The sequence below is a fragment of the Eurosta solidaginis genome, chromosome 2 (assembly GCF_040869045.1).
Source record: "Eurosta solidaginis isolate ZX-2024a chromosome 2, ASM4086904v1, whole genome shotgun sequence".
In the NCBI taxonomy this organism is placed as follows: domain Eukaryota; kingdom Metazoa; phylum Arthropoda; class Insecta; order Diptera; family Tephritidae; genus Eurosta; species Eurosta solidaginis.
Window position 1 is genome coordinate 42,494,428 of NC_090320.1, and position 24,785 is coordinate 42,519,212.

The window sequence follows — 24,785 nt, forward strand, 5'->3', positions numbered from 1 at the left end:
AAAATCTGAATGATAAAAATCTCAAAAATCGCATTAATAGGGCTACATATTTCGACAATAAGTAGATACATCAATAATAAAAAATTTCGAAGAATAAATTCGAAAAAATCACTCTAAAATATTGTTTTACTAGGTGGCTGTATTTACAAGCAAGTTTCGAATAGAAAACTTAAAAAAATTTTAAACCAGAAAATTTTTAAAAAGTCGCATATCAGGTACTCATATTTCATAGCAAGTTTGTAATAGAAATTTAAAAAAAATGTTGAGTATAAAAATTCTTAAAAAATCACATTAATAGGACCACATATTTCAGCAACAAGATGATACAAGAGTAACAAAAATTAGAAAATAAAAAATTGAAATAATTGTCATGAAAAAATAGCTTTACTAGGTGATCATATTTGTAAAGAAGTTTCCGATAAATTTTTTTCTTAATTTAAAGCATAAAAATTTTGAAAAAAATCTGGTATTAGGTACTCACGTTTTATAGGCGGTTTCCAATTAAAACTGGGGAAAATTTTTGGATATAAAAATCTATAAAAATCACGTCAATAGGGCCACATATTTATACAGCAAGTCGATATATCAATAATAACAGTTTAGGAAAGAAGAATCCAAAAAAAATCAACTTGAACAAATTGCTTTACATAATATTTATAAGCAAAAATTCGAAAATAAAACTTAATACAAATTTTAACTATACATTTTTTTTTTAAACTCGCTTATAACGTACTCATATTTTATAGCAAGTTTGTATTAAAATTTTCGAAAAAATCTGAATGATTAAAATCTCCAAAAATCGCACTAATAGGGCTACATATTTCAACAATAAGTAGATACATAACTAATACAAAAATTTCGAAGAATAAATTTGGAAAAATCACATTAAAAATTTGTTTTCCTAGGTGACTATATTTGCAAGCAAGTTTCGAATATAAAACTTAAAAGATTTTAAACCAGAACATTTCTAAAAATTTGCATATTAGGTACACATATTTTATAGCAAGTTCCTAATAAAAATTTCGAAAAAATTTGGCGTATAAAAACTGAAAAATCACTTTGTTAGGCTCAAGTACTACAGCAACAAGTCGATATGTCAATAAAAAAAAATTTACAAAAAAAATTTTCGGAAAATCTAAAAGATAAAAATCTCAAAAAATGGCATTAATAGGACTACATATTTCAGCAACAAGTCGATACGTCAATAATAAAAAACTTCGAAAGGAAAAATTCCAAAAAATTACATTGAAAAACTTGTTTTACAAGGTGATCATATTTATAAGCAATTTTCCGATAAAAATTTCTTTATAATTTAAAGCAAACAAATTTTGAAAAAAATCTAGTATTAGGTCCTCACGTTTTATAGTACGTTTCCAATTAAATTGGGGAAAAATTTTGGATATAAAAATCTATAAAAATCACGTCAATAGGGCCACATATTTATACAGCAAGTCGGTATATCAATAATAACAGAGAATCCAAAAAAATCAACTCGAACAAATTGCTTTACAAAATATTTATAAGCAAAAATCCGAAAATAAAACTTTAAACAAATTTTAACTATAAATTTTTTTAAAAACTCGCTTATAAGGTACTCATATTTTATAGCAAGTTTGTATTAAATTTTTCGAAAAAATCTGAATGATAAAAATCTCAAAAAAGCGCATTAATATATTTCAACATATTTCAACAATAAGTAGATACATCACTAATAAAAAATTTCGAAAAATAAATTCGAAAAAATTACATTAAAAAATTGTTTTACTAGGTGACTATATTTACAAGCAAGTTTCGAATACAAAACTTGAAAAAATTGTAAACCATAAAAATTTTTTAAAAAATCACATATCAGGTACTCATATTTTATAGCAAGTTTGTAATAGAAATTTAAAAAAAATGTTGAGTGTAAAAATTGCTAAAAATCACATTAATATGACCACATATTTCAGCAACAAGATGATACAATAGTAACACAAATTAGAATATAAAAAATTTAAAGAATTGTCAGGAAAAAATAGCTTTACTAGGTGACCATATATGTAAGGAAGTTTCCGATAAAAATTTTTTTAAATTTAAATCATAAAAATTTAGAAAAAATCTCGTATTAGGTACACACATTTTAAAGCGAGTTTCCAATTAAAATTGGGGAAAATTTTGAGATATAAAAAGCTATAAAAATCACGTCAATAGGGCCACATATTTATACAGCAAGGCGATATATTAATAATAACAGTTTAGGAAAGAAGAATCCAAAAAAAATTAACTTGAACAAATTGTTTTACAAAATATTTATAAGGAAAAATTCGAAAATAAAACTTAAAACAAATTTTAACTGTACATTTTTTTTTTAAAAACTCGATTATAAGGTACTCATATTTTATAGCAAGTTTGTATTAAAATTTTCGAAAAAATCTGAATGATAAAAATCTCAAAAAATCGCACTAATAGGGCTACATATTTCAGCAATAAGTAGATACGTCAATAATAAAAAATTTCGAAGAATAAACTTGAAAAAATCACCCTAAAAATATAGTTCTACTAGGTGACTATATTTACAAGCAAGTTTCGAATAGAAAACTTAAAAAATTTTAAACCGTAAAAATTAAAAAAAAAATCGCATATCAGGTACTCATATTTTTAGCAAGTTTGTAATAGAAATTTAAAAAAAATGTTGAGTATAAAAATTCCTAAAAAATCACATTAATAGGACCACATATTTCAGCAACAAGATGATACAATATTAACAAAAACTAGAAAATAAAAAATTTAAAGAATTGTCAGGAAAAATAGCTTTACTAGGTGACCATATATGTAAGGAAGTTTCCGATAAAATTTTTTTTAAATTTAAATCATAAAAATTTAGAAAAAATCTCGTATTAGGTACACACATTTTAAAGCGAGTTTCCAATTAAAATTGGGGAAAATTTTGAGATATAAAAAGCTATAAAAATCACGTCAATAGGGCCACATATTTATACAGCAAGGCGATATATTAATAATAACAGTTTAGGAAAGAAGAATCCAAAAAAAATTAACTTGAACAAATTGTTTTACAAAATATTTATAAGGAAAAATTCGAAAATAAAACTTAAAACAAATTTTAACTGTACATTTTTTTTTTAAACTCGCTTATAACGTACTCATATTTTATAGCAAGTTTGTATTAAAATTTACGAAAAAATCTGAATGATAAAAATCTCCAAAAATCGCACTAATAGGGCTACATATTTCAACAATAAGTAGATACATCAATAATAAAAAATTTCGAAGAGTAAATTCGAAAAAATCACTCTAAAAAAATTGTTTTACTAGGTGACTATATTCACAAGCAAGTTTCGAATAGAAAACTTAAAAAATTTTTAAACAGAAAATTTATAAAAAGTCGCATATCAGGTACTCATATTTTATAGCAAGTTTGTAATAGAAATTTTAAAAATATGTTGAGTATAAAAATTCCTAAAAAATCGCATTAATAGGACCACATATTTCAGCAACAAGATGATACAAGAGTAACAAAAATTAGAAAATAAAAAATTTAAATAATTGTCATAAAAAAATAGCTTTACTAGGTGACCATATTTGTAAGGAAGTTTCCGATAAATTTTTTTCTTAATTTAAAGCATAAAAATTTTGAAAAAAATCTGGTATTAGGTACTCACGTTTTATAACAGGTTTCCAATTAAAACTGGGGAAAATTTTTGGATATAAAAATCTATAAAAATCACGTCAATAGGGCCACATATTTATACAGCAAGTCGATATATCAATAATAACAGTTTAGGAAAGAAGAATCCAAAAAAATCAACTCGAACAAATTGCTTTACAAAATATTTATAAGCAAAAATTCGAAAATAAAACTTAATACAAATTTTAACTGTACATTTTTTTTTTAACTCGCTTATAACGTACTCATATTTTATAGCAAGTTTGTATTAAAATTTATGAAAAAATCTGAATGATAAAAATCTCCAAAAATCGCACTAATAGGGCTACATATTTCAACAATAAGTAGATACATCAATAATAAAAAATTTCGAAGAGTAAATTCGAAAAAATCACTCTAAAAAAATTGTTTTACTAGGTGACTATATTCACAAGCAAGTTTCGAATAGAAAACTTAAAAAAATTTTAAACAGAAAATTTATAAAAAGTCGCATATCAGGTACTCATATTTTATAGCAAGTTTGTAATAGAAATTTTAAAAATATGTTGAGTATAAAAATTCCTAAAAAATCACATTAATAGGACCACATATTTCAGCAACAAGATGATACAAGAGTAACAAAAATTAGAAAATAAAAAATTTAAATAATTGTCATGAAAAAATAGCTTTACTAGGTGATCATATTTGTAAGGAAGTTTCCGATAAATTTTTTTCTTAATTTAAAGCATAAAAATTTTGAAAAAAATCTGGTATTAGGTACTCACGTTTTATAACAGGTTTCCAATTAAAACTGGGGAAAATTTTTGGATATAAAAATCTATAAAAATCACGTCAATAGGGCCACATATTTATACAGCAAGTCGATATATCAATAATAACAGTTTAGGAAAGAAGAATCCAAAAAAATCAACTCGAACAAATTGCTTTACAAAATATTTATAAGCAAAAATTCGAAAATAAAACTTAATACAAATTTTAACTGTACATTTTTTTTTTAAACTCGCTTATAAGGTACTCATATTTTATAGCAAGTTTGTATTAAAATTTTCGAAAAAATCTGAATGATTAAAATCTCAAAAAATCGCACTAATAGGGCTACATATTTCAACAATAAGTAGATACGTCAATAATAAAAAATTTCGAAGAATAAATTCGAAAAAATTACATTAAAAAATTGTTTTACTAGGTGACTATATTTGCAAGCAGGTTCGAATACAAAACTTGAAAATGAAAAAATTGTAAACCATAAAAATTTTCTAAAAAAATATCATATCAGGTACTCATATTTTATAGCAAGTTCGTAATAGAAATTTAAAAAAAAAATGTTGAGTGTAAAAATTCCTAAAAAATCACATTAATAGGACCACATATTTCAGCAACAAGATGATACAATATTAACAAAAATTAGAAAATAAAAAATTTAAAGAATTGACATGAAAAAATAGCTTTACTAGGTGACCATATTTGTAAGGAAGTTTCCGATAAAATTGTTTTTTAATTTAAACCATACAAATTTAGAAAAAATCTCGTATTAGGTACACACATTTTAAAGCGAGTTTCCAGATAAAATTGGGGAAAATTTTGAGATATAAAAATATGTAAAAATAACGTCAATTGGGCCACATATTTATACAGTAAGACGATATATTAATAATAACTATTTAGAAAAGAAAAATTTGAAAACAAACCTTGAATTGCATAACAAGGTGGCCATATATAAGCAAAATTTGAATAAAGAAGTACTCACACTTTCCAGCAAGTTTTCATTAAAAATTCGAAAAAAATTTGGAGTATAAAAATATGAATAAATCACATTGCTAGGTTCACATGGTTCTTAAACAAGTCGATACACTTCAAATAAATCAATTTTTATCAAAAATTATTAAAAATCTTCGAAATTTTAAAAAAAAATTCATTAAAAAGTCCCTTTATCAGGCCCACATAGTTTTTAGAAGGTTTCAATACAAAAACTTAAAGAAATTGTTCTATAAAAATTAAAAAAAAAAATCATGCATTAGGCATCCATGTTTTGTAGCAAGTTTCCACTTAAAAAATTTGAAAAAATTTAAGAACAAAAAACTTTGTAACAAAAAAAAAAACACACTACTAGGCCAACATATTTTACCAACAAGTTAATAAATCAAAGGTGGTGTTACACAGTACCGACTTACGAAATGCCGAAAAAATTATCCCGCGATACATAACACCGTCACACGAAAAAAAAACAAAATTGTTGGTAATCCGGTAATGCGATACTTGTATTCTTATGATCTTTGCCACGCTGATTTCCGCAACCAGAATTGAAACACTGGGTCGTATTTCGTAGTTCTTAGACACGCCACCTAGATAGGAGTAGCCTGTTACAGTATCTAGAACGAAGTTGAGCTAGAGTGACTAGTGTTTCCCTGGGGAGTATGCCTTCCTCTTCCGCAAGTTTTGGGTACAGTGCGTTGAGTACTGGATTCACAGGGCAATTCCTGGCATAAAGGTTCGACGCCTGTTTGTGGAGTTCACTAAGGACCTGCTTGTGCTGTTTTGCTTCATACGGCTGAGTTTTCAGGTGCCGTATTTCCTCATGATGCTTATGGAGATGACTCCTTAAGCCCCTAGGCGGTGTTGGCTCATCAATCAGATGTCTGTTGGAATGCCCAGGTTTCTGGGTATTCAACAGGAACTGTTTGGTTAGCATCTCATTTCTCTCCCTGATGGGAAGTATTCTCGCCTCATTATGTAGATGGTGTTCTGGGGACATAAGAAGACAGCTCGTGGCGGTTCTGAGAGCTTCCCAAGGTAGTCGCTTCCCAAGGCAGTCGGTTCTATGTACCGGAGCGACTGGGGATTCTTCCAGACCAAGGACTGTCATTTCAGTGTAACCCCATTTAATTTGTTAACCCTATTTTGGATGTTACTCTGCTGTTTTTTTTTGTTGTAGCGATAAGGATACTCCCAGAAGCCTTGGGGAGTGTTCTCGAGTTGATGGTCCTTTGCCGGATGCAGATCCGGTACGTTCCTGTACCAAGCCCCACCATCTCGGGGACTAATTATTATGACCACATGCGACCTTCTGGGCCATGCCCCCACTCCCATCCCCTAGATCCGTGGGGAGTTCGGGGTCACCAGAGCCTCGGCTTTTAATGAAACAAGATTCGTCAAAGATAGGTGAGGTTGACAATGGGGTTTGGAGAAGCTATGTATTGCGCTGGCAACCTGAAATGGATGCGCTTTACAAACATCTTGAATCCGGTATTTTAGTCTCCTCTTACGGCAGGCATACCTACCGCGGGTATATTCTAACCCTCTTGCCCGCTGGGGGTGGATGTTACTCTCTTTGCAGGGAGTAGAAACAACTAAGTTAAAGAAACATGTTTGGCTATGTAGTCGCCTAATCATTACCTCCATATCCCTGATGCACGAAAAAACCTTGTTTTTGGCTACCAGATCACTTAAGACTTCAATGCATTAATCTAATAGCTTAGAAGCAATATCTACCGCAAAATTCTATTGCATGGATTTCTGCCTGAAAAATAGTGGTGTAGCATCCCAGCGGTATCGGTTTCTTGAAGCTCGATTTTTCCTGTCATGCATGAACTAGACCTCTGAGTCAGGGTTAGTATATGGATTTCCTTTTTCCAAAGAGTTCTGTCCACAATACATACCTTAAAGCTCCATGAGATTCTGAGCGTAGTTTCAATAAGCCATTTTCTTATTGGTTCCGTTGAACTTGGGTGCCAACATATGATGGATGTTTTTATGCTCCAGGTAAATGGCACTAGCACAGTGTTTTTTAGAATTGATAGACTGTCTTTTGATATCAAACTACTGGTGCATCCCTGTGATGTATATACTTGTGTGTCAAAACCATTGGATTTCAGTAACTAAAGGAGGTCATCTATGACTAGGGTCCACAAGGGAGAAGAGACTATGATTCCCTGAGATAATCTCCGAGTAGCCACCACATAGTCAGCTGTCCCTACCAGCTCGAAACTGATTTTTCTGAGTTGCACTCATCGAATGATCATTGGGCTTGTATCCCTGCCAACCATAACTTGTTCGATTGCTTGACGTGTCCTGTTATCAAAAATTCTTGAGATGTCAATGTAAGTTCAAAGGGCTATATTTTTAGACTCCAATGTCTTATACATTATTTTCAGTGAGCCTCTGTGGATTTTCCTGAATAATAGTCAATTTGAGTCCTTCACAGAGGAAGTTTGTTTAGGTTGACCGAGTCAGCTCGGATTTCGCTGGCTTTGGTATGAATACTACCTTAACCTCTCTCTACGTATTTGGAATTTAGCCGAGTAATATAAATGTTGGATACATCTAGAGCTATATAGTTTATTCTCTGCTGTAACAAACAGGCATAAACCTCATACGGTCCTTGTGACCTCAATGGGATAAAAGTAGACAAAGCCCATTGCACTCGCTTGACAGTGATGAGTTTTTGTGCTAGGCCTTTTTTCTCTGCCAATAATGATTGGTAGACCTCTCATTATATGTCAGTACTAATAGCCTGCTATACAGTTTAGAAAGTGAGTTTTAAATAATAGCTTACATGTTTCGTCCGGTCGCTTAGGGTAGCTCCCAGCTGTCTATTTCAGCTTACCAATTACATTTCTGTGATCTCTAGAGAGAGCTTTTGGGAGTAGCACCCCTGTGATAAGATCATTCTCTCACAATGTTCTTTCCGAGTAGCTCTCTTAGATCTCCTAATTTTTTTGTTGTATGATGTTAGAGCAATTCTGGCACCTCAGCTGTCCAAGCCTTTTTTCCCACCAAGGGACATCACTTTTCCGTATTTCTTTCCTTGGAGCTGTCAGCTTCCTTCTCAAGCTACTTCATACAGTGTATAGGTAGCTTTGATCTATTTTCGACTTTTTCAATGATAAAGTAGTCTTCAAGAATGCAAAAATAAATTTTCCAAAAAAAATTGTTCTGAACTGTGAATTATGAAGATATTGAATCGCTTGGATATTTCTTATACATACTTTATATATAGACTTTTGTCTAAATGTTGTTATGGCTGTATTTTTTCTGAATTTTTGGGAAGAAAAGAGATTTTGTCTTTTCGGGATTATGTAGTTCGGTATTTTGAGAAGCATGCATACCAATACAAAAAAAATCCAAAAAATTTGGCAGATAAAAATTTTGAAAAAATCACTTTACCAGGTCTTCATGTTTTGAAAGCAAGCAGCTATTTTCAAGTTGAAGCCAACAATAATATTTTTACTTAATGTTTTGTGGTCAAGTGCTATGAGTGCATGTGCGTATGTAGGTAGGTAGAATTTAATAGTTTCCAACAAAATTTTACCATGTAAGCTAAAGTATTTTGGCCAGTGAGAAAGTAGTACCAAACTATCAGTCAATGGCAAATGCTTTTGCAAACAAGGCAACAACTAAAACAAATTTATACCCAACTACATAAAGCTATATATGTATGCGCAAATGTACATATGCAACTATAAGGTCATATTTCTATGGTCATCCACATAAAACTGCCTGAGAAGGTGTCCAATCATATCATGCAATGTACCAACTCCACTAAGCACCTTACAACTCACCAGCTCAACAACTCTTACCATGATTCATCCATTTCTCTAGGATTAGATGGTAAAATAACAGGAGCAAGCAAATCAGAAACTAAATTTTCACAATAAGCGTACATATGTATGTAAGTATGTATGTGCATACATATTGTTTTTTGCACATATATGTAGTTAGACAAGTATTTGAAAATATAGTTGCTTGCTATATATCTTACATAGATTCATACATATATTACTTTAAAATCACAATTTCGGACACAATTTTTGTTTAAACTGTTTGGCCTGTTTGTTGGCCTGGACTCATACTTCTATTTGAATTCTCGGATGCGCATGTATTTCTTGAAAATGCTGTAGTTTATTTTGGGGCAAATACGGTTATATACATATATGTATATGTAGTTACCTATACACATACATATATATTTATATATATTGTAGTGATATGCCGCTCTCTAACAATTTGCTTGGGTATTACATATCCTCTTATTCACTTTACGCCCACTCCTGATACACATTTCCTTAACCAGGAAGGTAGCTAACATACATATATACTAACATTCACACATACTTTCATGCATACATAATAACAAGAATGTTTGTTATAGCGTAATATGGTTTGTATAGCAAAGGTCCTCTGCTCCCTTTATATACATACACTAGCAGACCCGGCAGACGTTGTTCTGCCCTAAATTTGGCCTACCTGCATACATTTTAAAAAGCTTTTTCCGTCTAACTCTGCCCTCCCCCTCTTCACTTTTTCCTAATCCTTTTACTCACTCCTCCCTCCGTCTTTTTCGCTTCATCTGTCTCCATCTTCGTCTCGATCTATCTCTCTCTCAGTCTATCTTTTTTGTTCCAGTCCCAGTCCCACTCCGAGTCTCAGTCACAGTCCTATTCCTAATCCCAGTCCCAGTCCGTCTCTGGTCGGAAAAAAGGATCGTAAACACTAATATAGGCAAATTTATATACCAAATTTCAGGCAAATCGAATATAATATGTGGGTATTATTAATTCATGTCTCTACTTCGGCTTCGCATATATTTTTAACAGTTTTGCCAGGTTGATGCGACTAAATCGAATATCACAATTAAAAATACTTTAAAGCTCTCAGCAACGGCTTTCATTTGATATCCATAGTACCCACACATTCTAGGGGTATCGTAGCCCATGTTTTGGCCTATATCTCGAGACTCTAGTCACCCAGGGGTATGGAAATTACCCTCTACTAAAGCACTCATCAACAGCTTTCATTTGTTATCCATATTCTATAAACACATTCTAGGGGTACCCTGGTCCACGTTTGAACAAAATCGACTGACGCATCTCTTCAAACACCGGCGGCCAACTAACACACATTTTAGCCTTTCCTTTTATATATATAGATTTTTATTTTTCACACTTCACTATAATATTAAAACGAAATGCAGATATTCATTGCTTTTGAAATTCGGCTTAAAAATTGTACATGGAACAACTAAAGACCCTCCTGATTTAAAAAAATGTCTTAGTACTTCTAAATCGCGGGTCCCCTCAGAAACCCCGGGTCCGGCGGTAATCCCCCTACCCCCCCCTCACTCGACAGGCCTGGTGATGTGCTATACTTGATATGATTATTTAAACACCAAGCAATTACACGGAAGTATATCGGCACCACCTGAAAATATGAGTGCCGCTGCGTATACGTAACATTTTATTATTACGAATAAACATTTAAAAAAAAAATTGCAATAAAATAATATTGCGAATATAAACTGATATGTAACATATCCTGTATTTCAAGTTGGATCAAAAGAGATACGGAGTGCAAAAAAAATTCATAATCGGTTCAGAAGTTTAGGAGTCCATCGCGGACAAACATAGTGACACGTGATTTTTATATATAAAGATATAGTTCTACGTACTGACCGCAGTATAATCAAACACATACATACATATTTAACTATTAATAAATTCAACGCATAATACTCACCTATCTATAAGATAAATTGTTAAATTTTGCAGCACGCAAAATAATCCCACACAAAAATCAGCCAATGCCAAATTTGCTAAAAAAAAATTCGTTATTGAGCGTAAGCGCCGTGACATTGTCACGACCAGTATCACAAGCAAGTTTCCTGGAATAAAAATAATAGAAATTAAGGTTGATGATAATTAATGATAAAAAAAATCTAAATGTACTTGCTCCTCGAAAAATCTGTTTTTAAATGAATACTTATCGAATATACACGTGCCAAAAATCAAAGATAGAGGATTACTTGATATTCACTCGTAATATTTATTTTTAAATTTTTTTTTATTTTTCCTACAAGTTGGCGGGACTCCGAACAAAATTGGGAAAGCAGAAGAGTTTTCACACACAAGCTTTTCATGGCAGAAACACACTTGGTGTGCTTGCCAAATCACTGCCGAGGGGCGACCGCGAGTTGAAAAAAACTTTTTTTCCACTTTTTTCCAGGTTTCGAACCCAGGATCTGCGGTGTGGTAGATGGAGCACCACACCACGGCAGCCGGCAGATGCCGGTCAATAAAAAGAAACTATTAACTACTAGTGAAACTATTTTTGATTCGATTCCTTTGAAATTCGGTTCTAAAGTGGGCTAAGTTATTATTTGGGATGCCCTTTCTCCTGAATATAAACCAGGTCCAGTCTATTCGAAAAAATTTGGTTTTAAGATGCGGCTTGTTTTTTGTCTGAACTAATATTGAGAATACAAGTGTAGAAATCGGGCTATTTGAAAAAACCCGTTTTTATGGTAAATAGGGAGAGGGGTGAAAGATAAGAAAATAATGGTGTAGAGAAAAGAGTTTGAAAGGTTCAAGTGATGTGGAGAGGAACAGGTATGAAGAGAGGAACAGAAAGAAGAAGAGGTAGAATAAGATGGAGAGTAGAAGGAAGAGTGATAGGTATAAGATGAGAAAAACAAAGGTGCGATTAAAGGAAAAAATATGATTAAGAGGAAACCACGCAGCTTAAAGAGAAGAGAGGTATAAAAATAGATTTGGAAAAATAAGGTAATCGAAAGAAAAAAGAGAGAGGGGAGTAAAGTAGGACTAAGAAATGTAAGTATCCAAATAATGCCAAAATACTAATCAAATTTACTATAGATCGAATGAGAACCGTTCAGCAGACTCAGAACATTGCAAAAAGAAAAGTGAGCACAGATTCACTCTTTCAATTATCAATTGTAATCCACAAACGATTGACATCTGCTTATCCCCTTTTCAAGCAAAATTTCATCAAATCACAGAAAACTTTAGTACCAACTCTCAAACAAAGATGACCGCAAATGAATGACCGCAGAATGCTTTATTGTCTACTCGAAAGCTGAAAAGACCGCATGAATCCGAAAAGAATGGTTCATTGCCAACTTCCACAAAAAAGGACTCCCCCACATATAAGGCATAAAAGAAAAGAAACGGGTGCGTGCACTTATCTAAGCGCGTGAGTAGTTATACTTCTTTGGTATCATAAATGCACTCTCAAAGTAAAATAACTAAAGCAAATGCTGACTGTTTTCACCATTCGATCTAATTCAACATGTATATATGTGACGCATAATGTGATGTGGTGAAAGTCCCACTCAAAGCAAATTTTTTCATCCAGTCTACAGCGAACATACACACGAACTGCATTTTCAACCTGTTACTTTTGTGCTAAATCTAAAGACTTTACTCTCATTATTTTTTCTTAACGCGCCTAAAGAAGTATAACTTCAAAAATTCTAAACATTTCCTGCTTGAAATTACAATAGAGTCCAACATTCTTCTTCTGAGTGGATTATTTGTATATATTAGTGTGGATATACATGCACTTTACTTAATGTGAACACTTTTTACTTTACGCACACAAAAGTGATAACACGTAATTTCAAAAAATGATTTAGCAATATTTCATTGACAGCAAAATACTTTGAGACATGTTTATTATATTTACATTAACAACTCAACTCTAAGTACTTTGCAAAAAAAGCAGCAGCAGTTAGCAACTGTTACAGCAATATTTCATTAATATTGTGACGAATACTAGCAACACTAAGGGGTACCATCATCTCTAAGCCGATACTAAGCAGTGACTCGTATGCACATCAACAAATCAATCGTTATGTCTACCCATATGTCCATACGAGCAACGGAGAAGAGACGCACAAACACATGCATATATCTTATCTGAGATGCTCCCAAATGTAGGCAATTATCTGTGGAAGTGTCACTCACACATACACGCGCATATGAGAAGCTATACATCTATGCATCTGTAGTTATAATTTTATAGCAGTAACTAAGTAAATTCTGGAAGCGCCTAGAAGTATGCGAACGAGAAACCACAGAGTATAAAAGGCAGCAACAGTAGAGGCACGACAATCAATTTAGTTTAACTTACTTACTTACTTACTTAATTGGTGCTTAACCGTCTAAACGGTTATGGCCGTCCAACAAGGTGCGCCAGTCGCTCCTTCGCTCCGCCAACCGGCGCCAATTGGTCACACCAAGGGAGTTTAAATCGTTTTCCACCTGGTCCTTCCAACGGAGTGGGGGCCGCCCTCTACCTCTGCTTCCATAGGCGGGTTCCGATAGAAACACTTTCTTGGCCGGAGCATCATCTTTCATTTGCATAACATGGCCTAGCCAGCGCAGCCGCTGTGTTTTAATTCGCTGGACTATGTTGATGTCTGCGTATAGCTCGTACAGCTCATCATTAAATCTTCTTCGGTACTCGCCATCGCCAATGCGTAGAGGTCCATAAATCTTTCGAAGAACTTTTCTCTCGAACACTCCCAAAGCCGCTTCATCTGCTGTTGTCATGGTCCATGCTTCTGCCCCATATAGCAGGACGGGTAGGATAAGTGACTTGTAGAGTATGATTTTCGTTCGCCGAGAGAGGACTTTACTTTTCAATTGCCTACCTAGTCCAAAGTAGCATTTATTGGCAAGATTGATTCTTCGCTGGATTTCAGTGCTGATGTTGTTGCTAGTGTTGATGCTGGTTCCCAAATAAACGAAGTCTTTTACTATTTCGAAATTATGGCTGCCAACAGTAGCGTGGTTGCCAAGGCGCATATGCGCTGACTCTTTGCTCGATGACAGCAGGTACTTCGTTTTGTCCTCATTTACCATCAAACCCATCTTTACCGCTTCTTTTTCCAGCTTGGAGTAAGCAGAATTAACAGCGCGGGTGTTTAGGCCGATGATATCAATATCATCAGCATATGCCAGTAATTGCACGCTTTTATAGTATATTGTTCCAGTGCGGTTAAGTTCTGCAGCTAGTATAATTTTCTCCAGCATCAAATTAAAGAAATCGCACGATAGGGGTTCACCCTGTCTGAAACCTCGTTTAGTTTCGAACGGCTCGGAGAGGTCCTTCCCAATTCTAACTGAGCTGATGGTGTTGCTCAACGTCATTTTGCACAGCCGTATAAGTTTTGCGGGGAAACCAAATTCAGACATAGCGGCATATAGGCAGCTCCTTTTCGTGCTGTCGAAGGCGGCTTTAAAGTCGACGAAGAGGTGATGTGTGTCGATTCTCTTTTCACGGGTTTTTCCAAGATTTGGCGCATTGTGAAAATCTGGTCGATGGTAGATTTACCAGGTCTGGAGCCGCACTGATAAGGTCCAATCAGCCGGTTCACGGTGGGCTTCAATCTTTCGCACAATACATTTGAAAGGACCTTATATGCGATATTAAGAAGGCTGCTTCCACGATAGTTGGTGCATTTTGCAGTATCCCCCTTCTTGTGGACTGGGCAAAGAACACTTAGATTCCAACCGTCGGGCATGCTTTCGTCCGCCCATATTTTGCTAAGAAGCTGCTGCATGCGCCTTACCAACTCCTCGCCGCCGAACTTGAATAGCTCCGCAGGCAATCCATCAGCGCCCACGGCCTTGTTGTTTTTCAATCTGGTTATTGCTATTCTAACTTCGTCATAATCGGGCGCGGGGACATATGTTCCATCATTATCGATTGCGGGATCGGGTTCTTCATCTCTGCGCGGTGAATTGCTGCCTCCATTTAGGAGAGCAGAGAAGTGTTCCCTCCATAATCTAAGCACTCTCTGGACATCAGTTACAAGGTCGCCGTTTTCATTCCTACAGGAGTTTGCCCCGGTCCTAAAACCTTCCGTCTGTCGCCGTATTTTTTGGTAGAATTTTCGGGCGTTATTCCTGGTGGCTAGCAGCTCAAGCTCCTCGCACTCACGCCTTTCTGTTCTGCTTTTTTCTTCCTGAAAAGGCGTCTCGCTTCCCTTTTCAACTCACGATAGCGTTCACATACTCCTCTTGTCGCGCTCGCTTTTAACGTAGCCCTGTAGGCAGCGTCTTTTCTTTCGGTTGCAACGCGGCATTCTTCATCATACCAGTTGTTTTTTCGTAGCCGCCGGTAACCAATTTTTTCCTCGGCGGCGGTACGAAGTGCTTTGGAGATATGCTCCCACTGCTCCTGTATTCCTTCAGGATGAGTTATGCCCTCAGAGAGCAGGTGTGAGAGTCGAGTTGCGAAATCATTGGCAGTCTGTTGTGATTGAAGCTTTTCGACGTCTAGCTTTCCTTGTGTTTTTTGTTCCTTGTTTTTAGCCGCGTTGAGGCGGGTGCGTATTTTGGCTGCAACGAGATAATGGTCCGAATCGATGTTAGGTCCTCGGATCGTGCGCACATCTAAAACACTGGAGGCATGCCGTCCGTCTATCACAACGTGATCGATCTGATTGCGAGTATTTCGATCAGGAGACAGCCATGTAGCTTGATGTATCTTTTTATGCATGAACCTCGTGCTTGATATGACCATGTTTCGAGCACCGGCAAAGTCAATCAGCCTCAGTCCGTTAGGAGAAGTTTCATTGTGTAGGCTGAACTTTGCGACTGTAGGGCCAAAAACACCTTCTTTGCCCACCCTGGCGTTAAAGTCGCCAAGCACGACTTTTATATCATGACGGGGGCAGCGCTCGTATGTGCGTTCTAATTGTTCATAAAAAGTGTCTTTCACCTCATCGTCTTTCTCCTCTGTCGGCGCATGTGCGCAGATGAATGATATATTAAAAAATTTTGCTTTTATTCGGATAGCGGCGAGACGCTCTTCCACAGGCGTGAACGCCAGCACTTGGCGAAAAGTCTCTCTCCCACCACGAATCCGACGCCGAAACTGCGCTTATTCGCATGGCCACTCCAATATATGTCACAATTTTTGATCTTTTTTCTTCCTTGCTTCGTCCAACGCATTTCTTGGATGGCGGTGATGTCAGATTTTGCTTTGACGAGGACATCAACCAGCCGGGCATCTGCACCAATCCCATTCAGGGAGCGGACGTTCCAGGTGCATGCCCTCAATTCATTGTCCTTCAAACGTTTACCATGGTCGTCATCAATAGAGAGTATATTTATCCGAGGCTTGTTGTTATATTTCATTGGAGTATGGTTTTACGTGGCGGGTCCCAAGCCCAGCGCACAACCCTCTCAGCGGGGGTGAAAATATTACTTGGCACGTTTATATAGCGAGCCGCTTGCTCCAAGACAGACGCCCGCTTGCAGCCGCACCTAGAGGTGTACAGACGCTGCCGATGAGATCTCCCGCGGCTAGCCCTTAAACCGATTATGTCAGAGTGGCCTAGCCAGCAATGGGCAATTATGCCTTAATTTAAAAAACACAAAGGAAAGCAAGCTGATTTCTTTGTACATTTAGTTAAGCAAAACGAAGTCTTAATTAGAGCAAATAATTTCTATCTCTATGGTTTGGCTAACTTAACACCAAAACAAAAGAAAAAGTTAAACAACGATGTTATTGTAAGGTACTTTAATAAAGGCCATTTTGCATTATTCAATATTGGAGTTATTTATTCAACAGTTTAGCGATTCGAACGTTAATAGAAGGTTGCAAATAAAAGGAATTGCACTAAATTCGTTACAATATGTGTTTTTTTTTTCTATGCAAATAGCCAACGCATATACATAAATCAGCCCCCAAAGTCGTACATGCAAATCAGATATTTATATATTGTCGCATTTTCCGCTTTTAACACATTTTATGCATTCCTCCTACGTCTCCGACCGGAAACACTTAAGTGTTCATTGTGCAATACGCGATAGCATAAATCACTGGGATTTCCGGTGAAGTGAAAAAAAAAATCTGCAAAAAAGTACAAAGAAAATAAGTAGCGACAACGAAAAAATGAGCATATTTGCCTAAACTAAGCGTCGTAGAAAACACTCGCACCGGCGTATAATGGAACAAGCAATAATTATATTGCGTAGGAGAAATTTGTAAAAAACAAGTAAGGAAGGCTAAGTTCGGGTGTAACCGAACATTACATACTCAGTTGAGAGCTATGGAGACAAAATAAGGAAAATCACCATGTAGGAAAATGAACCTAGGGTAACCCTGGAATGTGGTTGTATGACATGTGTATCAAATGGAAGGTATTAAAGAGTATTTTAATAGAGAGTAGTACATAGTTCTATGGATGGACGGCATTTAGGGATATCGCCATAAAGGTGGACCAGGGCTGACTCTAGAATTTGTTTCTACGATATGGGTATCAAATGAAAGGTGTTAATGAGCATTTTAAGAGGGAGTGGGCCTTAGGTCTGTCGGTGGACGCCTTTTCGAGATATCGCCATTAAGGTGGGCGAGGGGTGACTCTAGAATGTGTTTGTACGATATGGGTATCAAGTGAAAGGTGGTAATGAGTATTTTAAAAGGGAATGGCCTTTAGGTCTATAGGTGAACGCCTTTTCGAGAAATCGCCATAAAGGTGGACCAGGGGTGACTCTAGAATATGTTTGTACGATATGGGAATCAAATGAAAGGTGTTACTGAGTATTTTAAGAGGGAGTGGGCATTAGGTCTATAGGTGAACGCCTTTTCGAGATATCGCCATTAGGGTGGGCCAGGTGTGACTCTAGAATGTTTGTACGATATGGGTATCAAACGAAAAGTGTTACTGAGCATTTTAAGAGGGAGTGGATATTAGGTCTATAGGTGGACGCCTTTTCGAAATATCGCCATTAGGGGGGGCCAGGTGTGACTCTAGAATGTGTTTGTACGATATGGGTATCAAATGAAAGGTGGTAATGAGTATTTTAAAAGGGAGTAATCCTTAGTTCTATAGGTGGAAGCCTATTCGAGATATCGCCATAAAGGTGGACCAAGGGTGACTCTAGAATGTTTGTACGATATGGGTATCAAACGAAAGGTGTTACTGAGCATTTTAAGAGGGAGTGGGCATGAGGTCTATAGGTGGACGCCTTTTCGAGATATCGCCATTAGGGTGGGCCAGGGGTGACTCTAGAATGTGTTTGTACGATATGGGTATCAAACGAAAGGTGTTACTGAGCATTTTAAGAGGGAGTGGGCATTAGGTCTATAGGTGGACGCCTTTTCGAGATATCGCCATTAGGGTGGGCCGGGGGTGACTCTAGAATATTTGTACGATATGGGTATCAAACGAAAGGTGTTACTGAGCATTTTAAGAGGGAGTGGGCATTAGGTCTATAGGTGGACGCCTTTTCGAGATATCGCCATTAGGGTGGGCCAGGGGTGACTCTAGAATATTTGTACGATATGGGTATCAAACGATAGGTGTTACTGAGCATTTTAAGAGGGAGTGGGCATTAGGTCTATAGGTGGACGCCTTTTCGAGATATCGCCATTAGGGTGGGCCAGGGGTGACTCTGGAATGTTTGTACGATATGGGTATCAAACGAAAGGTGTTACTGAGCATTTTAAGAGGGAGTGGACATTAGGTCTATAGGTGGACGCCTTTTCGAGATATCGCCATTAGGGTGGGTCAGTTGTGACTCTAGAATGTTTGTACGATATGGGTATCAAACGAAAGTTGTTACTGAGCATTTTAAGAGGGAGTGGGCATTAGGTCTATAGGTGGACGCCTTTTCGAGATATCGCCATTAGGGTGGGCCAGGGGTGACTCTAGAATGTGTTTGTACGATATGGATATCAATCTAAAGGTATTAATGAGGGTTTTAAAAGCGAATGGCCCTTAGATGTATATGTGAAGGCGTTCTCGCGATATCGACCAAAATGTGGACCAAGTGATCCAGAAAATCATCTGTCGGGTACTGCTAATTTATTTATATATGCAATACCACTAACAGTATTCCTGCCAAGATTCTAAGGTCTGTTGATTTCGCCTTGCAGAACTTTTTCATTTTCTTCTACTTAATATGGTAGGTGTCACACCCATTTTACAAAGTTTTTTCCAAAGTTATATTTTGCGTCAATAAACCAATCCAGTTACCATGTTTCATCCCTTTTTTCGTATTTGGTATAGAATTATGGCTTTTTTTTTCATTTTTCGTAATTTTCGATATCGATAAAGTGGGCGTGGTTATGGTCGGATTTCGGCCATACTTTATACCAAGATAAAGTGAGTTCAGATAAGTATGTGGACTAAGTTTAGTAAAGATATATCGGTTTTTGCTCAAGTTATCATGTTAACGGCCGAGCGGAAGGACAGACGGTGGACTGTGTATAAAAACTGGACGTGGCTTCTACCGATTTCGCCCATTTTCATAGAGAACAGTTACCGTCATAGAATATATGCCCCTACCAAATTTGAGAAGGATTGGTAAATTTTTGTTCGACTTGTGGCATTAAAAGTATTCTAGACAAACTAAATGAAAATGGGCGGAGCCACGCCCATTTTGAAATCTTCTTTTATTTTTGTATTTTGTTGCATCATATCATTACTGGAGTTGAATTTTGACTTAATTTACTTATATACAGTAAAGATATTAAATTTTTTGTTAAAATTTGAATTTTAAAAAAATTTTTTTTAAAAAGTGGGCGTGTTCTTCATCCAATTTTGCTAATTTTTATTTAACACATATACAGTAATAGTAGTAACGTTCGTGATTAATTTCATCATGATATCTTCAACCACTGCGAAATTACAGCTTGCAAAACTTTTAAATTACCTTCTTGTAAAAGTGGGCGGTGCCACGCCCATTGTCCAAAATCTTACTAATTTTATATTCTACGTCATAACGTCAACCCATCTACCAAGTTTCATCGCTTTATCCGCCTTTGGCAATGAATTATCGCATTTTTTCGGTTTTTCGAAATTTTCGATATCGAAAAAGTGGGCTAGGTTATAGTCCGATATCGTTCATTTTAAACAGTGATCTGAGATGAGTGCCCAGGAATCTACATACCAAATTTCATCAAGATACTTCAAAATTTACTCAAGTTATCGTGTTAACGGCAGACGGACGGACGGACGGACGGATGGACGGACGGACATGGCTCAATCAAATTTTTTTACGATACTGATGATTTTGATATATGGAAGTCTATATCTATCTCGATTCCTTTATACCTGTACAACCAACCGTTATCCAATCAAAGTTAATATACTCTGTGAGCTCTGCTCAACTGAGTATAAAAAGGAAGAGAGTGTTCAGCGTTTAAGTGTGCATCTAGCGTTTGCAGTGTTGCGGCTATGAAATATCTTAAGTATAAAGCCTGAATACAGGGAGCCGATTTAACAGACATTTTTGAAATTCAAACAGAAATGTTTTACTTAAAAGACATGGGCCCGTAATCATAGTCGCTAACTAAAATACTCTTTAGTTAAAATCTTGCTCAAATTAAAAATGGGATTTAAAATTTTGGTCTGCTATAGACATATTAAACACAGCTTTCAGCTAAAATAAGCATGGACTGGGTATCCGCATGAAAAAAAGGTATTGATTGGCGCTATGAAGAAATTTTTTAGAAATTTTAAAAGTTCACCCTGTTCCTTACAACCGTGGTTACTTGACTCCACGTATAAAAAATTGTAATTTTTTACTTGACACAAACTCCTACAATAGCACAAAAATTGTCAAAGGAGTACTTGAAAACGCGTTTTGATCATAATACGGTGGCGGATAATTGTCATTCAATTCTATTTAAAAGTTATTAGCAAACGTTTTGTAAAAATTCGCTGTTTTTATCAGCCGTCAATTGAGTGCACAATATTTTATTTGAACATACTAATTTAAAGAAAATTTACTTAAGTTCGTTGTTAAAAATTAATTAAATCTCGCAACATAAACAAATAAGTAGTTAAAGCGGATTTGGGCTCCTTAAAGCAAAGTAAGCAACAAGGATATCCACTCATACACTCGTATTCATGTCGAATAGTTTATATAGTTTGTAAAAATGTTGTAAAGAAAAGTTGTTTGAATTAAGGCAGATGCGACGACCGAAATAATGCAAACGTTAAATGTTAGGTGGCCCTAACCGTTAAATTCATTTTATTTAATATAACCGAAACCGAATAGGGATATCTCTAACCTCGATACTAATAAGTATGCAGGACATTCAATGATAATCAGGTTATATCAAATTTAGGTTTGTCTTCGCAAATTCAGCATAAATAAAGGGAGTTTAGTATAGTTTTCCATAGGAAAGAAGTGACCTAGAATGTTGGCCCATTGTACATGGACCTAAATGTGTAAATCCCTTTTACATTAGAAAATCATTGAACTCAAGTCGATCATGACATAGACTAAGAGGGTGATAAAGGGGGAAGTAGTTCAGCAGCGCCCGTACCAAGCAGTTCTTAAAATTTTTGTTGCTAATTCTTGTTGTATTCCGTGTTTTATTTCACGCTTTCTTTTAAGAGTAATTAGCAAATGTAAAGGGGAATAGAAGACACAAAAGGAAATGCCAGCAGAATTGAATTCAAGAATTCTGTAATGAAATTCAACAATTAGAAGTCCGAAATAAGAAGTTGTTCTTTTATTATTAGGTATTACAAAGAACCGAATAATTACCCTCAAACGGCTGCGAAACTGGTGAAAATTGTATCAGCGCAAAACGCCTTTTTAGTTAATTCTTTTCTGTGTACAACAATATCACCAAAATTATATCTGAAAATCTTAAACTTTTTTTTTTTTTTTTTTTGGACAAATATCTTGACAGAGTACAAGTATTATTTGCCGCCTTCGGTTTTATTGCTTCCGAAATTAAAACGCGTCATTTGACACCTCTCCCGAAATTTTTTGACATGTATTAAAAATCGACGCCTGTGGTAAATTTTAAGATTGTATAATTTTCGTCACATACATTAATACACATTCTAGGTATAATAAATTAGCATACGCCAGGAACTTGCTTGTAGGGGAAGCCTTTTTATACCTTTCATGAACATGAAATGGTATATTAACTTTGGTCTGATGTTTGTAACGTTGAGAAATATAGAAGATAGACTCACCATTAAGTATACCGAATTGATCAGGGCGACGAACTGAGTTGATATAGCCATGTCCGTCTGTCCGTCCGTCTGCCTGTTTGAACGCAAACTAGTCCCTCAAATTTTGAGATATCTCAACGAAATTTGGCACAAGGATGTATTTTTGTATTATATTAGACATTTTTCGGATCCGGTAGGAACGGACCACTATAACATATATCTCCCATACAACCGATCGTTCAGATAAGACGATTTTGGTCATTTCTGCCGCAATTTAGAAAGTATAAACGTGAAACTCCGTGGTATATATTTTAATATATCATAGAAGATTTCCTGTAAAAACATTTCGGTTGGAGCTATATATAATATATATCCCATACAACCGATCGTTCAGATAAGGGGGTTTTTTGCAATTTTTTATTTTACCTTAAAAATCGTTTAGGTATGTACATCTTTTCACTATATATTTCTTATCTTATACATGCGATTATTTGGAGATTACGAACGGGATAAGATTATTGTTCAGCCCCATTCATGAAAGGTATGAAGTATTCGGCACAACCGAAGACAGTCCCGTCCTTACTTGTTTCACTTTCATTTAGGTTCATCGTGTTTAAATAGCAAATTGTTTAATTTCTCGCAAATTTTGACAGCAGAACACCAATTTAAATTCTATTTTAAAGAAATTAAATTGCGCTCATGTCGTTTTAAATTTAAAATACTCTTTTAGAGATAAAATAGTGTTTGAGTGGATTATAACAGACTTAAAATTATATTTAATTTAGAACCATGTTTAAACCTATAAAACTCTACTTTATTTCAACTATGATTACGGGCCATGTTGTTTTATTAAATAAACGGGCAATTACACGCAAACATATCAGTACCACTAGAAAAGACATCCGTTCGTAAATTTGTTATTTTTTTGCTATGGTATTAAAGAGAGTTGCACGCATACAAAAATATAAGTAAGTAAAGCTACGTGTTAAAAAATAAACTTATTTCGAGGAAAACTAAAGCATACGCTTATGACGATGATTGGCTGTCCTTCTCTCTGAAGATGCTTTCCTTCTCTTTGAACGCAACTGGGAAGCTTATTTTAACCCTTTAGTCGCGATAGAGAAGATTGACTAACTATACTCTGTGAAGATGTTTCGACTTCACTAACAGAGCTATTATTAATGGTTCACGACTTTTTGTAAGTTAGTAAGGCGTTTAACTGCCGAAAGCTCCGACCTGATTATTGATGCTGATTTGATGTTGAGCAACATAGGTTTCTAGGTTTTACAAACACTACTCCAAGTTCATAGTCTTTTTTAGCAAATAAATCCGACATCCTTGAAACAATGCTAGTCTCGGGGCTTAAGAGGTTCAAGAGGTTGTTGAGCACCATGACTGAATCAGAGTAGGTTTGCTCGGCTGACACATTTTTTTACTATTGCAGCCATTTTCTCCCAAATCGAATTGACATCCGTTAACTGTGTTGTTACTTTGCGATTTTTCGAAAAATATTATTAGTAGAAATAGGAATCAATCAGTTTGCAAATATCCGAGAAGTACTGAACGGCACAATTTCTTAGAACGATTTTTTCATTTTATGATGAATTTGGTAGCTATTAGTGTGGCTGAACATAGGTAAGGTTAGGTTGAACTGAGCGATCTGTGAAGATCTCACGTAGACTGAATGAGCCCGCAGTGTCAACAGAAGTTTATATAATGATCTAACTGAAAAATCCCATCAAAAACCAGGACCTATGTTATAAAATAACTCCATCCTCTTGACAAATACTAGAAGCTTTGTCGGACCTACGCCAGAGCGGTCTGTGAGGATCTCACATAGACTGAATGAGCCCGCAGTGTCAACAGAAGTTTATACAATGATCTAACTGAAAAATCCCATCAAAAACCAGGACCTATGTTATAAAATAACTCCATCCTCTTGACAAATACTAGAAGCTTTGTAGGACCTACGCCACTTGCTGCTTCTAGATCTGACAGCTGTATCGCCCCTAATATCTGGAGTCTTAGCCTGGCAAGCGCAGAGCATGAGCACAAAACATGCGCCTTCGATTCTTCCTCCAACTCGCACTTCCTATATCTGCTATCACTGACCAGGACCTAGTTTAAAGCAATTTTATGAAAAGCAAGGAGTCGCGCACTTTCGTTAACCTATGCACAGGCGAAACTCAAACCAATTTAAAATTCATCGTTCACTTCCATGAATACTTAAACGGAAAAGAACTTTCCTAAATAAATAAAAAGGCAGATACTCCCAAGGCCAGAATATAAAGTTCTAAGACAATAAGCCATTTTTCATTTTTGTGAGTTCATTGCAGCTGCTGAGTAGAGTACCACCACATATCGGCTGCCAGTTCGACATCGTCCTATCTC

General features: G+C 35.6%; 1 protein-coding gene across 14 annotated transcripts in view; it reads right to left on the minus strand.

Annotated features, from left to right (window-relative positions):
• The window catches only part of LOC137239611 (uncharacterized), a 667,247-nt gene that overhangs the window by 311,509 nt on the left and 330,953 nt on the right, over positions 1–24,785 (minus strand). For all 14 annotated transcript variants that reach the window (XM_067765110.1, XM_067765109.1, XM_067765121.1 and 11 more), the window contains one exon: positions 11,177–11,321. In XM_067765110.1, the coding sequence (XP_067621211.1) occupies positions 11,177–11,321 (145 nt within the window). The remainder of the gene's footprint in view (positions 1–11,176; positions 11,322–24,785) is intronic.